Here is a 24,699-nt window from a genome sequence, read left to right as displayed (position 1 = left end):
GGAGCACATCCAGAGATTTAGTAGGTACCTTTATTGTTTTAGGGGTCAGTGACCAACCTACCCAATAATCAAATGGAGAGGCAACCTGCAGTGTATTGAAGGCCTTCTTTGAATACACAAGAGAGTTTGACAATGCTGAAGTTTATCTCTTGATTTTTATACACTTTTTAAGCACTTTCAATGCAATGTATACACTTAAAATAATAGATCTAGGCTAAATCTACCCAGTTATAATTTCAGTTATTATCCTTCTGCTGTTTTATAACGTAAAGGCATCGGTAAATGGATCTTAACTCTTAGTTACAGTTTCTAGTAAGTTTTCACTTTAAGGCAAATTGGGTACCTTTATTGACTAAGCCACAATAATTTTATTAGTGACAGCTTTGCTAAGTTTTCTGCTTTTTTACCAGTTGCACCAATTTCACTTGTGATTTATACGTTTAATCCATTTGCAAGACAGTATTGACCTTTAAAGACTCATTTTTAGGTTACCTTTCACCATTCTCCAATCTGTAACAGATGAACTCCAAATCTGATTTCTGAGGCACAGGCAAACTGACAAAGTTAAACACAGAGTTAAGCACAGATTATAACAGAAAAGAGAATTTTATACCCTTAGCATTTCTAGGAACTCTTTAATCTTAATTGACAGCTTATGAGGTTTCTTATTTTTCCAAGAGAGGTTTAGTAACTGGTCTGAATCTTGACTCCTATTCACATCTTTTATAGGCACAACCAAGTTTAAACTAATAGAAGTTTGAGGTATATTTCTTCATTAAGGAGACATGACATGAGTTTTCTGGCCCTCAGATCTATCTATCCTCCTCTTTTACAGTGGTTTAACTGGAAATCGGGGTCCTCTACAGAGGCTGCTCTTGCCTATACTTTCACCATGTAGACCAGCAATAGGTAGATTTTCCTGATTCCTGAGAAGACACTCCTATGGAGAGTCTACTGGTAGGCTAGAGACCATGCCCATTATTCTAGGAAGAATGAAGAAATGCTTTTTAGTTGACTGACCTGGCATTCCAGAGACCAAGTCTGACTAAAATGATTTCCACTCCAAATAATTTGGAGCTGATGCTCTGGTCTCATATTCCTGAGAATTTAATCCTGAACCCTGCCAGTGGGCATTCCTGTGGCCAACCTAGGTCTTGAGGGATGTCTGAAAAATCCCTAAGTTCATTTGGGATTTTGGAAAAATCCCAAAGCACCAAAGATAGATTGGTGGGAGACCTTGGGAGCTGTTACCCAAACTGAAGTGCCTGATCTGAGTTTCAGGGAACATTTGGCTGCCCTCTGAACGGGAGGGCCCAAGGAATTTCTTGGGGGCCATTCAGATTTTATTGCTCTGGTTCTCAGCACCCCTGACATTCCAGGGTCTGAGACTGACTGGACTGTTACCCAAACTGAAGCACCTGGTCGAAATCTCGGGACATTTGGCTACTCTCATTCCCACCACCCTGGGAATCACAGAGCCCCTGCTGCTAGCCTTTTCTGGGATTGTTCTGGACTTGGAAGTAAGACCAGATAGATCAGATGGCTTCCAAGCCAAATATTGCTCCTTCTTGGAGAAGGAGCAGAAAAAACGACTTCTTCCTATTCTTACAGAGGTCTTAAAATCAGCCCTAGTTTATGCCTGGGAGTTTCCCAGTTATACCAGCTATCAAAATGCCACTGGGGACAGAATCAGCAAGATGGCAGTGGAGTAAGGAGCTCCTAGAGTCAGCTCGTGCTACTGGGCAGTTAGCAAACACCCAGAGCTCTCTGGAGCTAGCTAAAGTACCTGTTTGGGGGCTCCAGGAGACCAGAAGAGCATCCTGCCACGTCCTTGAAGGAGTGGAAGGAGACTGTCCATCTGCAGAGAAGACTCATAAGTAGAGCTCTCCACGCCACGGAGGCTGGTGCCCATCCTCCACTGGAGGCACAAGCTGCCTTGGGAACTATTCCGTGGCTGGAATTGAAAGCTTCACTTCCCCAAAACGGGGGAGAAAGAGACAGTTGGGCACCAATTTCAGCTACTGATGAATAAATTCAGTGGGCTACAATATAACCCTGAGAACAGCTAAAGTTTGAGCCTGTCCAAGTCAAAAAGGCTGGGAGCCACCATCTTAACTCAATACCTGACATGAGGGGAACCAGAGCGGACTGAAAATCCCAGTGCTGGTGGGGACCGGCTTCTTTCCATCCAGATCATATTGCAGTTCTGGCCTAGACCCAGTGCCACCTCCAGTAGGGAGGAAGCTGCGCGGACCTGCGCCAGCTTCTCCAGGAAATTACCAGCCAAGCTGCAGAAGCCGGTGACTATTCTACTCTAGCAGCACGAACCACCCCAGGAGCTATTCTGTGGCTGGAATTGGAAGCTCCATTACCCAGAAACGGGAGGAGGAGATGGTTGGCTGCTGATTTCAGCTACTGACTGGTAGACTCAGCTGGCTAAGAGATAACCCTGGGAACAGCTGGGGTGTGAACTAGCTCAAGTCAGAAAGAGACTGTAGCTGCCATTCTAACTCTGCCCCCACCTGAGGGAAAGCCGGGCTAACTGAAACACTCAATGTCAGCAGGAATCAGTTTCTTTCACGCAGATCAGCCTGCAGCCCTTGCCTAGGCTTCAGCCCTGCCTCTGGTGGGGAGGAGGCTGAGGAGCCCTGCACCAGCCTATACAGGTAACTGCTGGTAACTTTGGCTGGCATAGACTGAAAATCAGAAGTCTACCAGGGCAACTGTGATCATCTTAGACTCACACTGCATAGATTGCTGCCCATACCTGCAGTTCCATCCCCGCCCCAGGCAGGAGAGAAAGGGATGTGATGCTTCATCAGTCTCTCTGGGCAACTACAGTCTAGGCCTGCACTTGGATTATTCCACATAGCTGTGACTCTGTCTCTACCCCTGGCAAAGGAGAAAATTGGAAGAAGCTTCATTGGTCCCTGGCGCACTAAGGGCAGCTTGAACCTCCACAGCTTACAGCACCAACGATATTCTTGGCTCCTCCTGCACAACCAGCAAGGGAGAAAGGATAGGAAGCCATAAACTAAAGAGAAAAACTGCACCCAGAAAAAATAGTAAGCCAGATGCCAAGACACCATCAAAAAATTACAGTCCACACCAAGAAACAGGAAGCTATGGCCCAGTTAAAGGAACAAGTTAAGCCTTGTAAATAATCATAGATGTTCAAACAAATCTCCTTAATAAATTCAATGAGATGGCTAAAGAGATTAAGGATATTAAGAATACACTGGATGACCACAAAGAAGAATTTGAAAGCATACATAGAAAAATAGCAGAATTTATGGGAATGTAAGATGCAATAAATGAAATTTTAAAAACATTGGAATCATGTAATAGCAGATTGGAGAAGGCAGAAGAAAGGATTGGTGAGTTGAAGAAATGACCTCTGAAAGTGAACATACAAAAGAACAGATGGGGAAGTGGATTTGGCTCAACAGATAGAACATCCACCTACCACATGGGAGGTCCAGGATTCAAACCCAGGGCCTCTTGACCCATGTGATGAGCTGGCGCACATGCAGTGCTGATACAAGCAAGGAATACTGTACCACGCAGGGGTGTCCCCCACATAGGGGAGCCCCACGTGCAAGGAGTGCACTCCATAAGGAGAGCTGCCCAGCACAAAAAAAAGTGCAGCCTGCCCAGGAGTGGCACCACACACACACAGAGCTAATGCAGCAATATGACACAACAAAAAGAGACACAGATTCCCGGTGCTGCTGACAAGAATACAAGCGGACACAGAAGAACACACAGCGAATGGACACAGAAAGCAGACAACTGCAGGGGGGCGGGGGAGGAGGGAAGGGGAGAGAAATTAAAAAAAAAAAAAAAAACAGATAAAGAAAAGAATGGAAAAATTGAACAAGTTCTCATGGAACTAAATGACAGCAAAAAGCATGCAAACATACATGTCACAGGTGTCCCAGAAGAAGAAAAGGGAAAGGGGCAAGAAGGAATATTTGAAGAAATAATGGTAGAAAATTTCCCAACCCTATTGAAGGACATAGATGTCCCTGTCCAAGAAACACAGTGTACTCCCATCCAAAAAATCCAAATAGACCAACTCCAAGACATACTCATCAGAATATCAAAGGCCAAAGACAGACAGAATTCTGAGAACAGCAAGAGAAAAGCAATGCATGACATAGAAAGGATATCCAATAGATTAAGTGCTGATTTCTCACCAGAAACCATGGAGGCAAGAAGACAGTGATCTGACATATTTAAGATACTATAAGAAAAAAACTTCCAGCCAAGAATCCTATATCCAGCAAGCCTGTCTTTCAACGAGTGTGAGATTAGAATATTAACAGATAAACAGAAACTGAGAGAATTTCCAAGCAAGAGACCAGATTTTCAGGAAATACTAAAGGGCGTGCTAGAGCCCGAAAAGAAAAGACAGGAGAAAGGGGCCTGAAAGAGAGTCTAGAAATGAAGATTATATCAATAAAAGTATCTAAAAGTGTCAAAAGAATGGTGAAAATAAAATATGACAGATAAAACACAAATAGGAATGATGTTAACCAATGATGTAAAGCACTTGTATTCAGAAAACTGCAACTCAATGTTAAATCAAAAAAGCCCTATGGAAAGCAGACTTGGCCCAGTGGTTAGGGCATCCGCCTAGCACATGGGAAGTCCGTGGTTCAAACCCCGGGCCTCCTTGACCCGTGTGGAGCTGGCCCATGCACATTGCTGATGCATGCAAGGAGTGCAGTGCGATGCAAGGTGTCCCCCACATAGGGGAGCCCCACGCGCAAGGAGTGCGCCCCGTAAGGAGAGCTGCCCTGCCGAAAGAAAGTGTAACCTGCCCAGGAATGGCGCCTCACACACACAGAGCTGACACAACAAGATGATACAACAAAAAGAGACACAGTTTCCCGTGCCGCTGACAACAGAAGCCGACAAAGAAGATGCAGCAAATAGACACAGAGGGCTTACAACCGGGAGGGGAGGGGAGGGGAGATAAATAAATAAATAAATAAATATTTTTTTAAAAAAACAACCCTAAATAACTGGAAGAACATTCCATGCTCATGGATTGGAAGACTAAATAACAAGATGTCAATTCTACTCAAACTGATATACAGATTTAATGCAATCCTGATAAAAATTCCACCAGCATTAAAGAAAAAATTGAAAACATGATGATTAAATTTATTTGGAAGGGTAAAGAGTCCTGAATAGTCAGAAACATCATAAAAAGGAAGAGTGAACCCTCATCTCCAGACTTTAAATCATAATATGTAGTACTTACAGTGGTAAAAACAGCATGGTACTGGCCTAAAGACAGACACAATAGACCAATGGAACCAAATTTATGGTTCAGAAACAGACCCTCACAGATATAGTCAAGTGAGTTTTGACTAGCCTGTCAAACTCACAGCTCCGGCAGAACAATCCATTCAACAAATGGTGCTGAAAGAATTGGACATCCATAGCTGAAAGAAGGAAGGAGGACCCCTATCTCACAGCTTACCTAAAAATTAACTCAAAATGGATCAAAAAAACTAAAAATAAAAGCAAGAACCATAAAACTTCTAGAAGAAATTATTGAAAAATTTCTTCAAGAACTGGTGTTACGTGGTGGATTCCTAAAGGAGATAAGAGAAGGACTGAGTGGGCTACTGATGTTTAATGTATGTAGAAGTTTTAATTAACTTTACTGTAAAATTGTGGAAATGTATAGAGTGGATGGCAACACAGAGTAACAGCTAGTTTATAAATGGGGATATGACTGAAAATGGTAATCTAGTTATATAAATGCCAGTTGACAGAATGCTTGAGAATAATCTAGGTTCACTTCTCCAAAGAAGAAATACAAATGGCTAAAAAGCACATGAAAAAATGCTCTAAATCTCTAGCTATCAGGGAAATGCAAATCAAAACTACAATGAGATACCATCTTACTCCCATAAGATTGGCAGCTATGAAAAAAAACAGAAGAATACAAATGCTGGAGAGGATGTGAAGAAAGGGGAACACTCATCCACTGCTGGTGGGAATGCAGAAGGATCCAACCATTCTGGATGACAGTTTGGCGGTTTCTCAAAAAACTAACCATAGATTTGCCATATGACCCAGCAATACCACTGCTGGGTATATACCCAGCAGAACTGAAAACAAGGACACAAACCGATATATGTACACCAATGTTCATAGCAGCATTGTTCACTATCGCCAAAAGTTGGAATCAACCCAAATGCCCATCAACAGATGAGTGGATCAATAAAATGTGGTATATACACACAATGGAATACTACTCGGCTGTAAGAACAAATACACTACAAACACACGTGATAACATGGATGAATCTTGAGAACCTTATGTTGAGTGAAGCAACCCAGGCATTGAAGGACAAATACTACATGAACTCAATGATATGAAATAAGAAAGCTGCCTCAGAGAGCTAGAGACTGAACGATAGGCTTACAGGAAATCGGGGAGTGGAGGAAGGATGTGAGCCGACGTCTGTAGGGATGGAATTTATGATGAGCTGGTGCAAAGGTGGAGTTGAAGAAGAACAACCACCACACCATGGAGCCTAGAGTGCCTAAACTGAAAGCAAGAGGATTGCATCCAGTATCCATGTGGAATCTGAGCCTCCTCCTGACATAGAGGTGCAACGGACACAACCAATCCAAGGCCCACAGAGAAAAGGTGGCATTGGAGTGGGAAAAGTGGGCATGGTGGCTGATGGATATGGGGAGTGGCAGGAAGAGATGAGATGTGGAGGCGCCTTTGGGACTTGGAGTTGCCCTGGATGGTGCTTCAGGGGCAATCACCGGACATTGTAAATCCTCCCAGGGCCCACTGGATGGAATGTGGGAGAGTATGGGCCATGATGTGGACCATTGACCATGAGGTGCAGAGATGCCCAGAGATGTACTTGCCGGGTGCAATGGATGTGTCATGATGAGGGGAGTGAGTGTTGCTGGGAGGGGAATGGTGGGGTGGGGGTGGTGGGGCTGAATGGGACCTCATATATATATATATATATTTTTTTTAATGTAACATTTTTACAAAATCAATTAAAAAAATAAAAAATAAAAATAAAAAAATAAATTTAAAAAATGAGATAATAATTAAAAAAATAAAAAAATAATAATCTAGGAACTGGATAGCACAGTAAACCAAGAGGTGGATGAGAATTGTGGTTGATGGTACAGATGCAAGAGTGTCCTTCGTTAGCTAGAACAAATGTATATCACTACTGCAGAGTGTTGGGAATGTGGAGAAGCATGGGCAAAATAGAGCTGGAGTGACCTATGGACTGTGGTTAGTAGTAATAATATAATATTCTTGCATCTATGTGAAAGATGTACTGTGTTGGTACTGAGGCATTATGAAAATATGAGCCGAATGTACACTATGGACATGGTAACAATCATGATATTATTTTATCTGTAGCAAATGACACACCACATTGTGGTGTGTTGATGGAGGGGTGTTGTTTGGGAATTCTGCACATGCGCATGATTGTTTTATAAATTTACAACTTCTGTCATAAAAAAAATATTTAAAAAATAATAATAGGGTGGGTTGGGGGAAAACACACCAAATGTAAGATAAGAACTGTGATTAGTAGTAAGATTTTGACAGTGTTCTTTCATAGTTTGTAACAAACGTCTCATGATAATGCAAGGTGTTGGTGGAGGGTTGATGTATGGGACCCCTATATGATGTTATGCATGTTTGCTTTGTAAATTCACAAGTTTAACTATTAATTGTTTATGTATGTTCATATATAAATGAATAAAAATAATTGGATTGGTTAGGGGAAAAATACTTTGTTTAGTAGTAATATTTTCACAATGCTCTTTATTAGTTAAAAAGGTTTAAAAACAATGCAAGTGATTGGTGGTAGGGTGAGATGTTATTTATGTTTCATGTTATATGTGTTTGTTTTATAAGTTCACAACTATTATATACTTATGTATGTTTATGTATGAGTGATATATTTCAATAATTTTTTTTTAAATGCCATTGGGGGGGTGGGTAGGAGAAAAAAAAAACCATTAAGAGATTAGAGATCAATTGTTCTAGCAGTCAGGCCTTGGAGCCCTGAGGCAATAACTTCCTCACTAGCAAATGCATTTTCAGTTTTAGTTTTAAGACATTCCAAAGCATTTTTTCCCCCTTGCCCTCCTCCTTCCCTGCTGATTTTGCTGTCTGTGTTGTCTTCTCTTCTCATTTTCTCTCCTCTAAGATACTGGGATTTGGTCCTGGAGACCTCTGATGGGGAGAGAGGTTCCCTGTCCATTGTACCACCTCAGTTCCTGGTTTCTACCACGCTTCACCTTGACTTTCCCATTGTCTCTCTTTTGATGAGTTATTACCTTGCTGCATGACTCACTTGTGCAGGGCACTGGCTCACTACGCGGGCACTGGCTTGTTGCACAGGCATGCCTTCTCTTCCTTCCTCACCAGGAACTCCCACAGCATCCACCTTGGCCCTGCCCACCACCTTCCCACCCTATCCCAGACCAGGTAGCTGGGTGTGGTCGATAGGAATGTAGACCTGCGGGGAGGCACAAGCCACAGCTCAGCTTTCTGCCAACAAGGGAAGAGGGCAGGAGAAGGCAATGGCAGCCAGGCCTGAGAACAAAGCCAGTGGCTGCTAAAAAAGCTTGAAATGGCAGCTTTGTAGCACCTGGAGTTCGACCTGGAAACTTCTGTCTTAGCAGGGTCCTACTTTGGGCCCCTGGCCTGTGTCAGGTCTGACAAGCCTGGGCACGTGGTGTGGACGGAGAGAAGTCCTGTGCCCCAGCCTCTTCCCTCCTGGGATTGTGTTCTATAGGGCCTGTAGGGGAACCCATTTAAAATGGATAACCAAAAGAGGGCATTAAACAGGCTATAATTCATAGTTACCTCTTCTGGCTGGCTCACCAAGTATGTAGCCAGATTTTCTCTAGGTCCTTGGCTGAGCTACGAGAAATGAATTTCAAGGCAAACTGGTTAGTTAGGCCAGTAATTTATTAAGGTAGGGAGGGAAGAGAAATGGAAGAGAAATGATAGATCGTGGGTCCCAGGTTGAGAGGAAAGTTCTGAAAAATGATAGAGGGCCGATTTACAGACTACAATTCCCCATTTTATAGGTTATAAATGCCTGGGTCTACTTGCGTGTTCATCATGGCAGGGGCAAAGAAGGCCAATTATCATGCTATGTTTTGGGGGAAATAACTATATATATATATTTTTTAAGATTTTTTATTTATTTCCCTCCCTCCCCCCTCCCCCCCCCCCCAGTTACCTGCTCTGTGTGTCCATTCACTGTATTTTCTTCTGTGTCCGCTTGTATTCTGTCAGCAGCACCAAGAATCTGTCTCCCTTTGTTGTGTCATCTTGCTGCGTCAGCTCTCCGTGTTGAGCGCCACTCCTGGGCAGGCTGCACTTTTTTTGCACTGGGCGGCTGTCCTTACAGGGCGCACTTCTTTCGCATGGGGCTCCCCTACGCAGGGGACACCCCTGCATGGCAGGGCACTCCTTGTGCACATCATAACTATATTTAAAAGCTTTACATACCCAACTGAAAGAAAAACCTTTTGATTCATGGTTAGACCCTGTTTGCTCTAAGCAGCTGGTATGTCCAGGCAAAGTGTTCCTTGTGTTCCTACAGACTCACAGGTCCAGAAAAGACAAGCATTAAGAAAACTAAGTAATGCATTTGAAGACTTAGAAAATCAATAATTATTCTCCCTCAAAGCTATCCAATATCTTTAAAAACAGTTTAATTAATACAGCCCTTTATTTAACTTTTTCTGTCTCAATTTATGGATTTTAGCTTTTCTAATAAACGCTAGAAATGAATTATAGGCAGTGGCTTTTTAATGGATAGAAGACATTTGTAATTTTTTACTTTTTTTTTTTCAAGCTTTCTAAATATCTCTACCTTTAAGCCACTTCCTTGAAGGCAGTGACACAATGATACATTTGAAGGAATTAATAAACAAAAGGGATGTGCTAACATGCCAGAACTTTGCCTTAGGTCTCTTTTGTGTCATCATTTGTTCCATGTACTACTTCAAGATACCTTATCAATCAACACTTTACTCTTTTTTTTTTTTTTAAAGATTATTTTATTTATTTCTCTCCCTTCCCCCCCCCCACCCCGGTTGTCTGTTCTCTGTGTCTATTTGCTCTGTCTTCTTTGTCCACTTCTGTTGTTGTCAGCAGCCCAGGAATCTGTGTTTCTTTTTGTTGCATCATCTTGTGTCAGCTCTCTGTGTGTGCTGCGCCATTCCTGGGGAGGCTGCACTTTCTTTCGCACTGGGCGGCTCTCCTGACAGGGCGCACTCCTTGTGCGTGGGGCTCCCCTACACGGGGGACACCCCAGCATGGCACGGCACTCCTTGCACGCATCAGCACTGCGCGTGGGCCAGCTGCACATGGGTCAAGGGGGCCTGGGGTTTGAACCGCGGACTTCCATGTGGTAGACAGACGCCCTAACCACTGGGCCAAGTCCGCCGCCCAGCACTTTATTCTTTTTGTGTGTTTCGCTTGTTTTGTTTTGTTTTTTTAGTAATTAAAAATGTGAAATAAAATGTCACCTTTATTTTTCTTTCTCAACTGTCTCTCCCTCTCCTGCATGCATGCAAAAGTACAAACCATTCTATACAGTCTTTAATGTGGAGGCAGTGGGGTTGGAAAAGGGAATGAGCTTTGTGTTTGCCAGTAATTTTTCTCTCCGGTTATCTTTGGAGGGTTGAGTGTAATTTAGTTTGCTGCAGAGATAAAAATTCATTCCCTATTCTTGTTTTCAGACCATTAAAAATATATAAATTTGGATATATACCATATATCCAAAAAATATAAATATATGGTTTGTTAAGCCTTGTCTCAACTAGGTGTCTTTATTTACCCAGTCTGAGAGTGTTCCTTTTATTATAAGCAGTATTTTTTTAATCATTTAGTTCCATTTGGTGCTAGCATCTGTCACTTGCATCACTTGTGTTTACAAAATTCTGTTTGATTTACTTGTTTAAAAACCAACTGAATATCACAGATTGCTTTTTTTGAAAAAAAAAATTGATATCCTCACCTGAATTAACCCCATCAGGAAAAGTAGTAGATTATTTTGTTTTCTCATTCCATTTAAAGGAGTGGTATTAACTTCAGAGAAAAGTAGTGAACATCCTATAAGCCAGAATCCAGAAGGCCTTTCTGCTGACAAGTTCCAAGTATCTGCAGATAGTTCCACCAGTGAAAATAAAGAACCAGGAGTGCAAGGGTAAGAAATGTCAAGTTTGTGGTATCTAAATAATGCCTTCATTTATAGTGAACTCCTTTTGTTAAATTTTTTTCACCATCCTTTCTCCAGTTTTTTGTACACAGACAGGTAAAGCCTCTCATTGCTTTAGGGCACTTCCTTTGTCTAATTGTATATAGGTTTTTTGTTTTCTTCTGGACCAAGCCACAAGCTACAATATAAGAAATGCACAGTTAAATTGAGCTGCCCCTTCTGAGGTTCAGAATGAAATATAATATAACTAAAACCTGAACAAGCCTAGAAGCTGATAGTAGACTTCTCCAAGTCAACCTTTGCCCTAATTGAATTTTTTGCCTTTATAGAAAAAGATTTATCCCAGGAAATAATTCAGTGTATCTTCCAGGGATGTCTAGTCAAATCACTATTGATATAAGACTGTATAGCATTTTATATTTTCAAAAGTACTTTTTCTGCCTCATTTTATCTTTACAATGCTGTGAAGATAAAAGGACAAGCTCTGGGTTATTATTCCTATTTGATAGTTCAGGAAAAAGAGACACAGAGCTAAGGGTCATACATCTCACCATTCCAGGAAGGAAAAGGAATTTATATTTAATGAATCCCTACTGGGCGAATATATGTTTTCCATTACCTCTCTGGGAATGGTGACAAGCTGTCAATAATCTAATCACACCATCTTTTCCAAGCCCCTTGGACTGGATTCAGGATATATTTTTGAGGCTGGGCTACTGGTATTGTGGCTATGACAGTAAATGAAAAGATCTAGCCTCAGTAGATACCAAACCCATGACTTTGGCCTCATTATCATACTTTAATAGAACTAATCACACATTGACTATTCAGACTAAATACTCCTGTCTCTCCTTCTGCAGGTACACTATAGAGACTTTTATCAGAGAATCTGCACATTGATTGAACTTCCTCTCTGTACTAGTTATATTTTCACAAGACAGCTGATTCTACTATAGCCATTCAGACTAAAGTGGAATAGTATATAGAATTTGAGTGAGTGGCAGTGGATAATTTGGTGGAATTTGCTGACATGCTTTTAAACAGTTAGAAGATAAACTGCCTTAGACCAATTCCAAAGGGAAATGTTATCTCTCAGCCCTGACACATTGGCAGTCCGCATGAATCCAGACTCCTAGACCATCTATTCTTCTTTGCTAGTCATTCCTGATTTCTCTCACAGTGAGCAGTTTTACTTACGCTTTGGCTGCCCAGGAAGCATGATTAGTCCTTTCATAAGTTGTTGTGATAGTTTTCCCTTTCTCTCCTTTCCCATCTTTCTAGGTCTTCTTCTAGATCCCAGTTGTTAAATAGTAGGTGGGATGAACCCAGCCATTCAAGGAGTCTTCAGAATGGAAACTGCCTGTCTCAAGATGAGCTCGTTAAGGTTATCGATGTGGAAGAAGAACAACTAGAAAAGTCTGAGGCATGCAATATAATAGAGCAGTCATATTTGCCAAGGCAAGATCTAGGTAATGTTTCATCTGCTCTCATGGGAAAAAAAATTTTTATTTTACTCTGAATCCTACATGAAGATACTCTCATTAACCAACTTTCAGTTGTACCAGTCTATCCTAGATGCATCTGTTCTCCTTAAGCTGATTCTTAGAGAAATAATTTGAGTGTTAATCCAAGTTTACTTGAAAATTGTTGCAGCCATTAATCTGTTTCTATTGGCTTAACACACCTAACAGTTTCGGGAATAAGAGTGTCTTGGTATACTCTATTTAATATTTTACTTCATCTGCTATAGAGGAGTCCATGAGCCCTAGAATAAAGTTTTAGGCCCGTACTTTATTAAACAACACATCAAATCCCCAAAGCAGGCTCTTCTTGTATGAATTAATGAATATAAATGACTGTATATTTTATGCCATATAAATCACTTTAATGAATGCTGTGTTTTATGACTTGTAAATCAAAGTTTTAATCGGTAAACAAAGTTTTAAACTAATCCTCAAAAACACATTACCATAAAAGGTGCTATTAGGGTCATTTTAAGAATCCTGTACATTCTACTTAGCTACACTTAATTCCTGATGGAGCAACATTTCCTCAAATGTTTCAGGGATGATCTCTGCATTTTATTTTATTTCATTTCATTTCATTTTATTTTATTTATTACTGGGTTTTTTTGGAGGGATTGAACCTGGGACCTTGTATGTAGGAAGCCAGTGCTCAACCACTTCACTACACCAGCTCCCCTCTCTGCTATTTTTTTTTTAAATTATGTGCTATGTTTTTTTTTTTTTAAGATTTATTTTTTATTTCTCTTCCCTTCCCTGCCCACATCCCCCCACCCCCACCCCAGCTGTCTTCTCTCTGTGTCCATTCGCTGTGTGTTCTTCTGTGTCCTCTTGTGTTCTTGTCAGCAGCACTGGGAATCTTTGTCTCTTTCTTTTGCATCATCTTGCTGCATCAGCTCTCTGTGTGTGCGCCACCACTCCTGGGCAGGCTGTACTTTTTTCATGCTGGGCAGCTCTCCTTACGGGGCCCACTCCTTGCACATGGAGCTCCCCTATGCGAGGGACACTCCTGCGTGGCACTGCACTCCTTGCACACATCAGCACTGCGTGTGGGCCAGCTCACCAGATGGGTCAGGAGGCCCTGGGTTTGAACCCTGGACCTCCCATGTGGTGGGCAGACACTCTATCCATTGAGCCAAATCCACTTCCCTGCTATTTTTAAATTGGTATCATCATGGATAAAGAAACAAAAATAGAGTATTTGTCTCATTTTTCAACTCTTTTTGTCCTTCTTTACGGAAGTACCATATGTTCATTGCCAAGAAATTTAGGATATAGGTAATAAAAGAGGAATATTTAAAATTACCGATATTCCTATCACTTAGTAATAAAGTATTATTATATTTCTTTAGTCATTTTACTTAAACTTTTATTTTTAAAATACACAATCATCATAAAATTTCATAGCTGTCATCTTTATTTAAAGCATTAGGAACATTTCTCCATCTCAGTGTGAATTAACAATGTTGAAAGTCTGTAACGGGTGAAGAGTACTCCACTGGAATAGATGTACTCCTACTAGTGGACACTTAGGTTATTTCTAAAATTTTGCTAATATAAACCAAGTTGCAGTGAACATCCCTATGACTAACCTATGTATACACCTTTTATTTCCTTAGAATACATTTCTAAAACTAAGATTATTGACTGAAAGTGTATACACATGTTAAGGTTTTTGCTACATAATGCCAGATTGTCCTTTAGAAAATTAAGCCACTTTGTCTTTCCGTAAACAGTGTATTAGAATATACTTATTTTTCTCTTAAGCTAAGTTGATATATCTTTTTAATTCTTAGCAGAGACTGGAACATTGTAATTCAAGATTCATTGTCACGTAGATTAAACTTCTTCCCCCATTCCTTTCAGAAGGAACCCCTTACCTAGAATCTGGAATCAGCCTCTTCTCTGATGACCCTGAATATGATCTCTCTGAAGGCAAAGCTCCAGACCTGGCTCCTATTGGCAGCATGCCAACTTCAGCCTCTACATTGAAATTACCCCAATTTCAAGTTGCAGAATCTCCCAAGAGTCCAGCTGTTGTTCACACTGCTAATATTACTGGGTATGATATGAGGGAAGAAAGTGCAAGCAGGGAGAAGCCAGAAGTGATATCTTCAACAGAAGAGGTTAACAAAAGAATATCCATGGTGGCATCAGGCTTGACCCCAAAGGAATTTGTGAGTAAACTTTCCTTATGATCTCCCTAATGACTAAGACTTCATAACATACTGCAAGTAGTTTTATATAATAGCAATGAATAACCTGTAGGAAAAAATCTAAGAAACAAACACAATTATATATAATTTAATTTCCAAAAAATAAAAAAAAATTTTCCATTATGAAATTTCTGGAAATTTGGGCCTAGGTAAAACTATAGCATGGGTCATGTTGTGTATATTTATTTGAGAAAATAATTATTAAATATTAGAGAAAAGTTAGTTTGAGGTATGATGTAGAGCTTTTAAACTTTATTGTGGTTTTTTTTTTTTCTTTTTCTGAATTTTAACTAGAATTTTCTTTGTATCTAGAAAAGCAAATAGATATAGCTCTGCTCCCCAGAAAGCATTTCCCTGCCATCTGAGTGAACTTAGCATGTTTAACTAAATCCAGACTGGTTCCAAGCATTCAACCAGACAATGCTGTTTTTCCAATATTTATATGTCTTTATTCTGGCTTTTAGCACAGTTATTTAATAGCCTGCCTTGTAATTTCTGCCCTACAATACCTCTCTTGCTATTAGGATTTTGGCATCTCCTTGGACCCTTCATACCTGATAGAGGAATTTTTAACACTGTGGAAAAATGCCCATTGAAATATAAAGACCACTGACACATTGTCTCTACTTGGGCTAGGTGTAGATTTCAGACATCCTGGGACATTTACCACCCCTGTGATTAGTCATCCTTGATATTGATATCACTTCATAATGAAATAATTCAGTAAATATTTCTTTAAAACCATGATAACACCAGATTTCAATAGTAGGTAATATTTATTGCACACTGAGAGATGATAGTCATTCTTAACTATATTTCTTAAAAGATCCTCCTTAGGATAAGAACTAATTCTCATTCTACTTTCTCCATAGGTAGCGACTAAGCATAACGTTCTCTTTGTGCTGACTACTATAAGGGCACAGGAAGCTGTGTCTGCCCCGGTAGTTATAATAAATAAGTATAAGATGATGCCTGCTAAAATTCTTATCTCACAACCACGTGCCAGGAGCAGCTATCTGCTTAGAATTCACATTTATTCATTAAAAACTAAATTCCTTATTCCTTTGTTTTGATATTTCAGCTTTTCAGAAATGGCTAAAATTGTTAATCTTTCTCACCATGGGTAATTCTGAGCTGCAGATTAGACTACCAGTGGCTTGGGTACAAGTTGTCTTTAAATAAGCAAGGAGGAAAACTTTAGAGCTCTATTCAGACTTGCTGAAGTGTGGTAAATTTATGATGAAAGCTGCTGACTGTATTACACATGATTAATTCTGCAGCCCATATTAAGATGATCTTTTCAGCAGTTGCTCTTCTAACTGAACACTGTTTCAAGGCTGGGATTTCAGCAATTCATCAGTTCACAATTGCTAATTATCCTGGCAGAGGGCAGTGGTAAAAGAGGGAGAATGTTACTAGCTTCTTTAGCCTGCCTTTTTCAGTGCCTGTGACAGAATAGAGTGAGGCAGCATGAAAAAAAGATGGCCTGACCTCCCCTGCAGTGTTGTGCAGCACATAAATATTGGTGTGGATGGTGATGGCTAGTAACTGATGGCCCTGGTAAACAAAGTTATTTACCAAACAGTAGCTCCCAATTATGAAAACTGTGCCCATAATGGATCTGGTTCATTTCTCTTATTGCCTATTAATTTTTATTTGGTTGATAATAGCTAGAAGTCTTTCGATTTCTTTTGGGAAGAATATGAACCTTTCTTATAATCCTTCTCAAGAGGGAGTTGATAGTTTTTGCGCTGACCTCAATTGCCTTGAATATTTTATGACTATCAGAGTTGAACCTTGGTTCTAAGCCACATATCCATAGCATAATTTTCTGATGAGCTGTTACCTTTTAACTTAGAAAATCTAAGCTGATAAATCTAAAGTATAGTATTGTGGTGTGTCACAATGCAAAGAAACTATCTTGGGGAATCAAACGATATCTGATATCAAAGGCAAAATTAATACTATTTTGAATCATTGGCTGTAATTCCATGCCTGGTAGCATGGACAATTTTAGAATTTTTTTCTCTGATTTTTACATAATTTTTATTAGTATTTATTTTAAGACTTCAGCCAAGTTAGAATAAAAAGAATGTACCTTTTCTGAGAAAGATGGCAAGTGAAAGCTAGGATAACTAATATTCTACCTGTGTAGTAGAGATAATTTATTATAATACAGTATTTCATTTTATTTCAGATGCTTGTGCACAAGTTTGCCAGAAAACATCACAGCACTTTAACTAATCTAATTACCGAAGAGACTACTCATGTTATCATGAAAACAGGTATGCTGAGAACCTTAACAAAAAATATGTTGCATCTGCTGCATAAAACTGCATGAAGAAATAGAAATATTTGATAAGCATTACATGGATGATAGACTCCCAGTAGTCAAGCAATTATTAGACTGAGCAGAGTCTAAGAGACAGATAAAGTAGATACAATCCCCAGGTATTGGTTCCTTTGAGGGCTAAAGAGACCCACAGGTTCTATGGTCATGGCAGATGGGGTTCACTGCCATGTCAGATGGCCCTTCTTTGGAGCTGGTGTTTCTGCGTGATGGAACTGGACTCAGATGGGATCTCTTTTCATAAGACTTTCATCCTACTTTACTGGAACTGTAGATGGTGTTGGGGTTTAAGATATATTTAGGGGATTTGAATCTCTGGACTGACAATATGATAGCCAGGCCCTGAGCATCAACAGTCTCCAGCTCCTACAATCTGATTTATTGGACTCACGTCACTCAGCTAAGATGGAGTTGAAGAAGGACAACCACCACACCATGGAGCCTAGAGTGCCTACAACTGAAAGCAGGAGGATTGCATCCAGTATCCATGTGGAATCTGAGCCTCCTCCTGACATAGAGGTGCAACGGACACAACCAATCCAAGGCCCACAGAGAAAAGGTGGCATTGGAGTGGGAAAAGTGGGCATGGTGGCTGATGGATATGGGGAGTGGCAGGAAGAGATGAGATGTGGAGGCGCCTTTGGGACTTGGAGTTGCCCTGGATGGTGCTTCAGGGGCAATCACCGGACATTGTAAATCCTCCCAGGGCCCACTGGATGGAATGTGGGAGAGTATGGGCCATGATGTGGACCATTGACCATGAGATGCAGAGATGCCCAGAGATGTACTTGCCGGGTGCAATGGATGTATCATGATGAGGGGAGTGAGTGTTGCTGGGCAGGGAATGGTGGGGTGGGGGTGGTGGGGCTGAATGGGATCTCATATATATATATATTTTTTTTTTTAATGTAACATTTTTACAAAATCAATTTTTTAAAAAATAAAAAAAAGAAACCTCTCAGGCCAAAGGGAGAAGGGGATATTTAGAATAAATATCCAAAGTTGTCTTTTTTCTTAAGTTTTTCAGCAAGTCCCACTGTTGCAAAGTTCTCTGCAGTCCCACACTGCGGAAGTGGTTTCCAGATGGACGGGGCAAGGGAGGGCTGGAGAGCAAAATTAGCAAGATGAGCATGGCTGGAAGGACGCGGGAGACCCAGACTCATCTTGTTGCCGAGACCCAAACAGAAGAATCAAGAGTGATCTATAGGGGAGCAGTTGTGGCTCAACGGATAGAGCATCCGCCTACCATACGGAAGGTCCAGGGTTCAAACCCCGGGCCTCCTTGACCCGTGTGGAGCTGGCCCATGCGCAGTGCTGATGCGCACAAGGAGTGCTGTGCCACGCAGGGGTGTCCCCCGTGTAGGGGAGCCCCACACGCAAGGAGTGCGCCCCGTAAGGAGAGCCGCCCAGCGCGAAAGAAAGTGCAGCCTGCCCAGGAATGGCGCCGCCCACACGGAGAGCTGACACAGCAAGATGATGCAACAAAAAGAGACTCAGTTTCCTGGTGCTGCATAACGAGAATGCAAGCGGACACAAGAACACACAGCAAATGGACACAGAGAGCAGACAACTGGGGGGGGGGGCGGGAAGGGGAGAGAAATAAATAAAATAAATCTTTTTTAAAAAAGCAATCGATGTACCTTTAAAAAAGACAATAAAAAATAAAATAAAAAAAGGGAATTGAAACAGAAAAAAAAAAAAGCAGTTATTAGAGTAATAGTTTTGCTGCTTCTTACGTCTCCTCTCACCCCTCGAGGTACCAGGGATTGAACCCAGGACCTTGTACATGGGAAGCAGGAACTCAGCCACTGTGCTACATCTTTTCCCCAATGAGAGTTGGTTTTTTTCATTTGTTTGTTTTTAGGAGGTACTAGAGATTGAACCCAGGACCTCGTAGGTGGGAAGCAGGCGCTCAACCGCTTGAACTATATCAGCTCCCCTTTCCTCTTTTGTTTTGGGTTAAGATTTGGAAGGAGGTAAGCCAGAAAGAGAACCACTTCTTCCAGTCTACCCTGCCTGGACTACAATGAGTGTAAAGGGTTTTCTGGTGAGGCAGGACCCAAGTACCGGAGAAAAATGGGGCAGAAGCAAGTCATTCAAAATCTGAGTTGTTGGATACCATAATCCCCTATAATACTTTAACTGTGGTTGAAAGTTTTCCAAGAAACAAGTCCTGTATTAGCTCTGAGATAGCCTAATGTATAGAAAAGGAAGAAAAGAAGGGAACAGTTCATCTGTCCTACACCTTCCCCTTTTTAAATCTTAGCTAGGAAATGGGATAAAGGAGGCCTCTGGAAGTTTTTAATTGACTGCAAGTTAAATCTTTGGAAATAATTAAGGGCTGCTTTAAAAAGCTCCTTTAAAACTGAACCTTGGGAGCAGATGTGGCTAAAACAGTTGGGTACCCACCTCCCACATGAGAGGTCCCAGGTTTTTTTCCCAGTGCCTCCTAAAAAAGACAAGCAGGCAGACAAGGGAGCCACCTCGGCGGGGGCAGGTGTTGCGGGGGGGGGTGGGGGGGGCGTTTAAGTAAAAAAATTTTTTTTGAACCTCATTAACACATGTGTAATGTCTGGAGCAAGTGAAGTAAAGATCTTGACCCCAGCTGTATTCTATACTGGAGTGACTCTGAGAGATTATGTGCTCTGAAGTTACTGACAAATTGGAGAATCCATCCAGACGTAGATAATGAGAATTGTAAAAAAAATTCAGAATAATTTCATTTGAAGAACAGATGAAGAAACGAGAAGACTTAAGGAAACAAGGCAGTTATCTTCAAATATCTGAAGAATTTTTATCTGAAAGAGGAGTTAGACTCACTAACAGGGCTTCAACAAAGACCAGTGCATGGAGGACGCAAGGAATGCAGATTGTGGCTCCACTCTTAAAACCTTTCTAACAGATATATTTCTGTTAGAATATATCTGGAAATATAATGATCCACTCCAGGATATTTCCATTCGCATAGTTACAAGTGCTTGAGCAGAGGGTCCAGACCCCTTGGCAAGAACACATTGCCTTAAGCTCTAAGAGCTTAGGTTTCTACCAAACGAAAATTGTACCTCTGTTTGGAGTCAGAGGTTAGTGCTCACTGGAACCAGGTACCAGAACAAGGGATCACAAACTTAAGTATTGTTTTAGAGACAAATGTTATATAAGTTTATTGTATCTTGAGCTATAAGTTTGGATCAAAGCTGATGAAAGGTGAAAAGAAAACTTTAAGATACAAATTAGGGAAGTGGATGTGGCTCAAGTGATAAGGTCTCTGCCAACCATATGGGGGGGACCCAGATTGTTTCCTGGGACTTCCTGGTGAAAAAGAAGAGAAAGCGTGCCTGTGCAGCAAGCCAGCGCCCATGTGGCGAGCGAAGTGCCCACTCAAGTGCCTGCATGGTGAGCCAAGTGCCCACAGGAGTGCCGACTCAGTGAGCCAGTGCTTGCACAGGTGAGCCACACAGCAGGATGTTGACGCAAGAAAAGAGAGACAAAGGGGAGAGTCAAAGTGAAGCACAGCAGAGATCAGGAACTAAGGTGGCGCAATTGACAGGGAACCTCTCTCCACATCAGAGGTCCCTAGGATCGATGCCTCTGAATCCTAGAAGAGAAAGATGAGAAAAGAAGACAAAAAAGAGAGAAATAGATACAGAAGATCACACAGTGAATGGACACAGCAAAAACAGTGGGGGAGGGGGGTGGAGGAGGGGGGAAATGTTAAAAAAAAAAGATGCAAATTAAATTTAAAGTAGTTCAGTCTTTAACCTCAAAGGTGATGTGACATTTGCTAGTTTTGAAGTAAAAATGAGCTGAAATTTCTGAGTTTAAAGCATATTATTAAATCAGCTTTTATAGCAGTTAAACAAAAAACTTTAAAAATTAAAATGTGAAGAAATCTATGAGGGAAAATGTCCACTGCTACTACTGGCAGAGAGCCTGCTGTGTTTAAGATTTAGTTAAATACATTTTTCCTCTTTAAAACTAAGTGTTCTTTCCCCTGATTGCTTAGTTCTTCAAACGGGCCTTTGAAACAGTAGGAAATAAACACAAGTGATTCTTAAGTTACTGCTTTCTGAAATACAGGTGTAGAAAAGAGAAAAACTAAGAAAATACTATCTATTTCCCTATCCCTCAAGGAAATTTTAAGGGGTTAGAATGCCACAGGTAGAAGTTCTGGGGGTGAAGATTTGTCACTTAAATTGACATTTCAAATGTAGGTTTTCAACAATGCTGTTTGTTTTCTTCTCCCTTTACAAATTACCATCTAGTAAAATAGATCTCCATCCACACGTATCAACATTACTGTCGTGGGTAATGCCTCAAAAATGATGACAGATCTTTAGCTAGCCTTGGCATCTAAATGATAGGGCATACATTTCCTCTGGTTTTAACTTCCTCTCAGCCTTTTCCAGGCTTCCAAAAATCCACACCAGCTGGTTATAATTAGGGGTGCTTCCAGCCTTTGATTCTATCACCAGGGGTGTAGGAATCATCCATCCAGATTCATCTCAAGTAGCATAAGGAGATGGGGCTCTTTAGCTTCTTATGGCAGTACTTACCTCATTTTATTTTCAATTTCTAATTCTTCATATGTTTTTCATCCTCCAGATGTTGAGCTTGTGTGTGAACGGACACTGAAGTATTTTCTGGGAATTGCAGGAGGAAAATGGGTAGTTAGCTATTTCTGTAAGTACAAAATAATTTCTCTGCTCTTCCCTTTAACACTTCAGAATTGCATTTTTACACCTAACATTTTAACACCTTGGGTTCTTGCTGATGCTGAATCTGAATTACCGAAAGGAATTTAGTGGTAACACTAAACTGGCTTTATCTTTATTACATATTGCTTTGTTCAGATAAGCTGGTGATGCTGGGAAAATGGATTTCTTTTCATAACTAATAGGGCCTAATCTGCTTCTAACAATGTTAGCATATGAACTAGGGGTTTATTTAATAGTGGGCAAAAATCCATGTGCAGCAGGTGCTTTTATAATGTTTAAATTAACCAACTATGTCTCCAGAAGGAAATCGTTGCCACAAACCTTACTGCTTTATAGGGAGACCTCTACTTTGTTATTGCTCTGATTCTCTACTGTGAATCACTGAACTATCTAACTCCACAAAAAGAGTGTGTTCTTTTGCTCTATGTGATCTGTCTTTTCTGTAATCTCTTTAGGGGTGACACAGTCTATTAAAGAAAGAAAGATGCTGGATGAGGTAGGTACTTGATACTATAAACTAGTCAGAGAGACTGTGCCATTGAATCAGACAGTCATTGAATCAGCAGGAAAATTTATCTGCTTCCTTTCCTCCATCAATGCATCACTTTCTACAAATTTTCCTTGATCATGGAGATCATCAAGAATTATGCAGTGCAAACACAGGAAATTCTGTGTTCTCACTTGTTTCTCCTAGGTTTCAAAAGAAAGAGTCATTTACTCAGGGGAAGGAAAAGGAATTTATAAAACAGAAAAAAATATTTGAGATAAGAAACAGGCCCTCCTGAATCATACATACATATACCTTTGTGGAAAACTGGTTGTTCATTGCTGAAGAAAAATCCTTCATATTAATATGCAAATGTATCTGTTTAGAAATCAGATTCCTTCAAAGAACCGTTGCTCTTTATGATACTGAGAACAGTGAGAGGTAAATAAGATCCAGTGGAGGAGGAAGAATAATTTTAGAACAGAGGCATCATAGAGCTGCTAGTGACAACAGATCAGGCAAAATAAAATTAGTGAAAGCAGTTTTTAACTTATGCACTGTTTGATATGCTTATAATAAATTAAATGACATTTTTGTTGGTTTTAACTTTCATTCAGTGACTATTGGGAGCCTATTATGGGCTAGGCACTAGGAATATAGCAATAAATAAGGCTGACCAGGTCCTTGCTCCCGTGGGATTCATGGTCTTGTGAGGGGAGATACAGAGTAAATAAAGATGAATTTAAGGTACCAATAAAGCTGTGAAGAAATACACAGAATAATGGGTTGGCAGTTGGCTACTTCAGTAAAGTAGGCCAGTGAAAGCCTTTCTGAAGAGGTTGAGCTGAAATCTAAATAACAAGAAAGAATCAATCAGCCTTGAAAATGTAGGGAATAAGTATTATAGGCAGGGAACAGCAAGCGTAAAGGTCTTGGGGTAAGAATGAGCTTGGCTTATTTTAAAAAAAAAAAAAAAGCCAGTATAGCTGGAGTGTAGTAATTGGCGAAGTATGTAGAGAGGGGTGAAGATTAAACAACGGGTAGGAGAATGTCATAGATAAGGGTCAGATCAGGTAGAATTTGGTATAAACCATGGTAAGGAATTTGAATTTTATTCTGAGGGTAATTGGAAGCATGGGGATGGTAAAAAGAGATTGGTTTTAGAATGTATTTTAGAGATAGGACTTGCTAATGGATTCAGTTTGGAAGATGAGGTAGAGAGGAATCTAGGGCGACTGTCAGGTATTTGGGAAGAACAACGGAGTGGGTGTTAAAAATTAGATAAGGAAGACTTGGGGGAGGCAAATTTTGAGATGGGGAGGGTGGGGTGTAATCAAGAGCTCTATTTCAGATAAGCTAATTTTGAGATTTACATTAGACATGGAGGTAGAGAGGTTAAGTAGTTGGTTGGACATGAATGAAGCTCGGGTTCAATCAGGACTAGAAATTTGGGAGACAACTTCAAGTAGATGACAAATTTACCATTAGACTCTTCTTATTCTAGTAACTAGAACATGTTAAATGTTCTTTCCCATAATAACAGCATGTGTTTATACTCATGCTTTTATTTTTCTTGGTAATACTCTTAGCAACAAATGTTGTCTCCCCTACAACCTTAGATTCAATCAGAAGTGTTTCTAAGCATTCTTTACCCAGATTTCTTCCCAAAACTCTAATCAACCCAATCTCATCCTTCTTTACTTCCTCACCTTTGACCAGTTAATGTTAGTGATTATGAAACACTTCTGACTTACTTCAGTGAATTAAATGTATATTTTGTCATTTTGGGTTCATTAATTATGTAAATTTCTCAACTGAAATCTGAGAAGCCCTTATTTCTTTAGATATAATACCCAATTGATTTACGAGATTGGAAGTGCTTCAGTTATTGTAACAGCACAATATTAGCAGTTTAATCTAAATGCTAAGTGAATGTTTTGAAAGGAGATAGATGTCCAAAATTAAAATACATTAAGTCCCAGTGAGGTAAAAAGCCAATTGTTAATTTCTGGCTACAAAGATTTGCTTCACTGAATTAATTTCAGCAGCTGAGATGCTGGTCATTGCATCCAGTCCACCAAAAAAAATGGGTTGGGGGCAGAAGGGAGGATGTCAAAACTCTACCTATTGGTACTGAACTCCTTAAATAGA

The 24,699-nt window shown here is 40.4% G+C and overlaps 1 protein-coding gene across 6 annotated transcripts in view; it reads left to right on the top strand.

The window, feature by feature from the left end:
- Nucleotides 1-24,699, top strand: part of BRCA1 (BRCA1 DNA repair associated) — an 89,293-nt gene that overhangs the window by 55,063 nt on the left and 9,531 nt on the right. For all 6 annotated transcript variants that reach the window (XM_058284313.1, XM_058284314.1, XM_058284312.2 and 3 more), the window contains 6 exons: nt 11,116-11,245; nt 12,539-12,726; nt 14,647-14,957; nt 17,194-17,281; nt 21,949-22,026; nt 22,517-22,557. In XM_058284313.1, coding sequence (XP_058140296.1) covers nt 11,116-11,245; nt 12,539-12,726; nt 14,647-14,957; nt 17,194-17,281; nt 21,949-22,026; nt 22,517-22,557 — 836 coding nt within the window. The remainder of the gene's footprint in view (nt 1-11,115; nt 11,246-12,538; nt 12,727-14,646; nt 14,958-17,193; nt 17,282-21,948; nt 22,027-22,516; nt 22,558-24,699) is intronic.

The sequence above is a fragment of the Dasypus novemcinctus genome, chromosome 21 (genome assembly GCF_030445035.2).
Source record: "Dasypus novemcinctus isolate mDasNov1 chromosome 21, mDasNov1.1.hap2, whole genome shotgun sequence".
NCBI classification, from domain to species: domain Eukaryota; kingdom Metazoa; phylum Chordata; class Mammalia; order Cingulata; family Dasypodidae; genus Dasypus; species Dasypus novemcinctus.
This window is presented reverse-complemented; position numbering and strand designations above follow the sequence as displayed.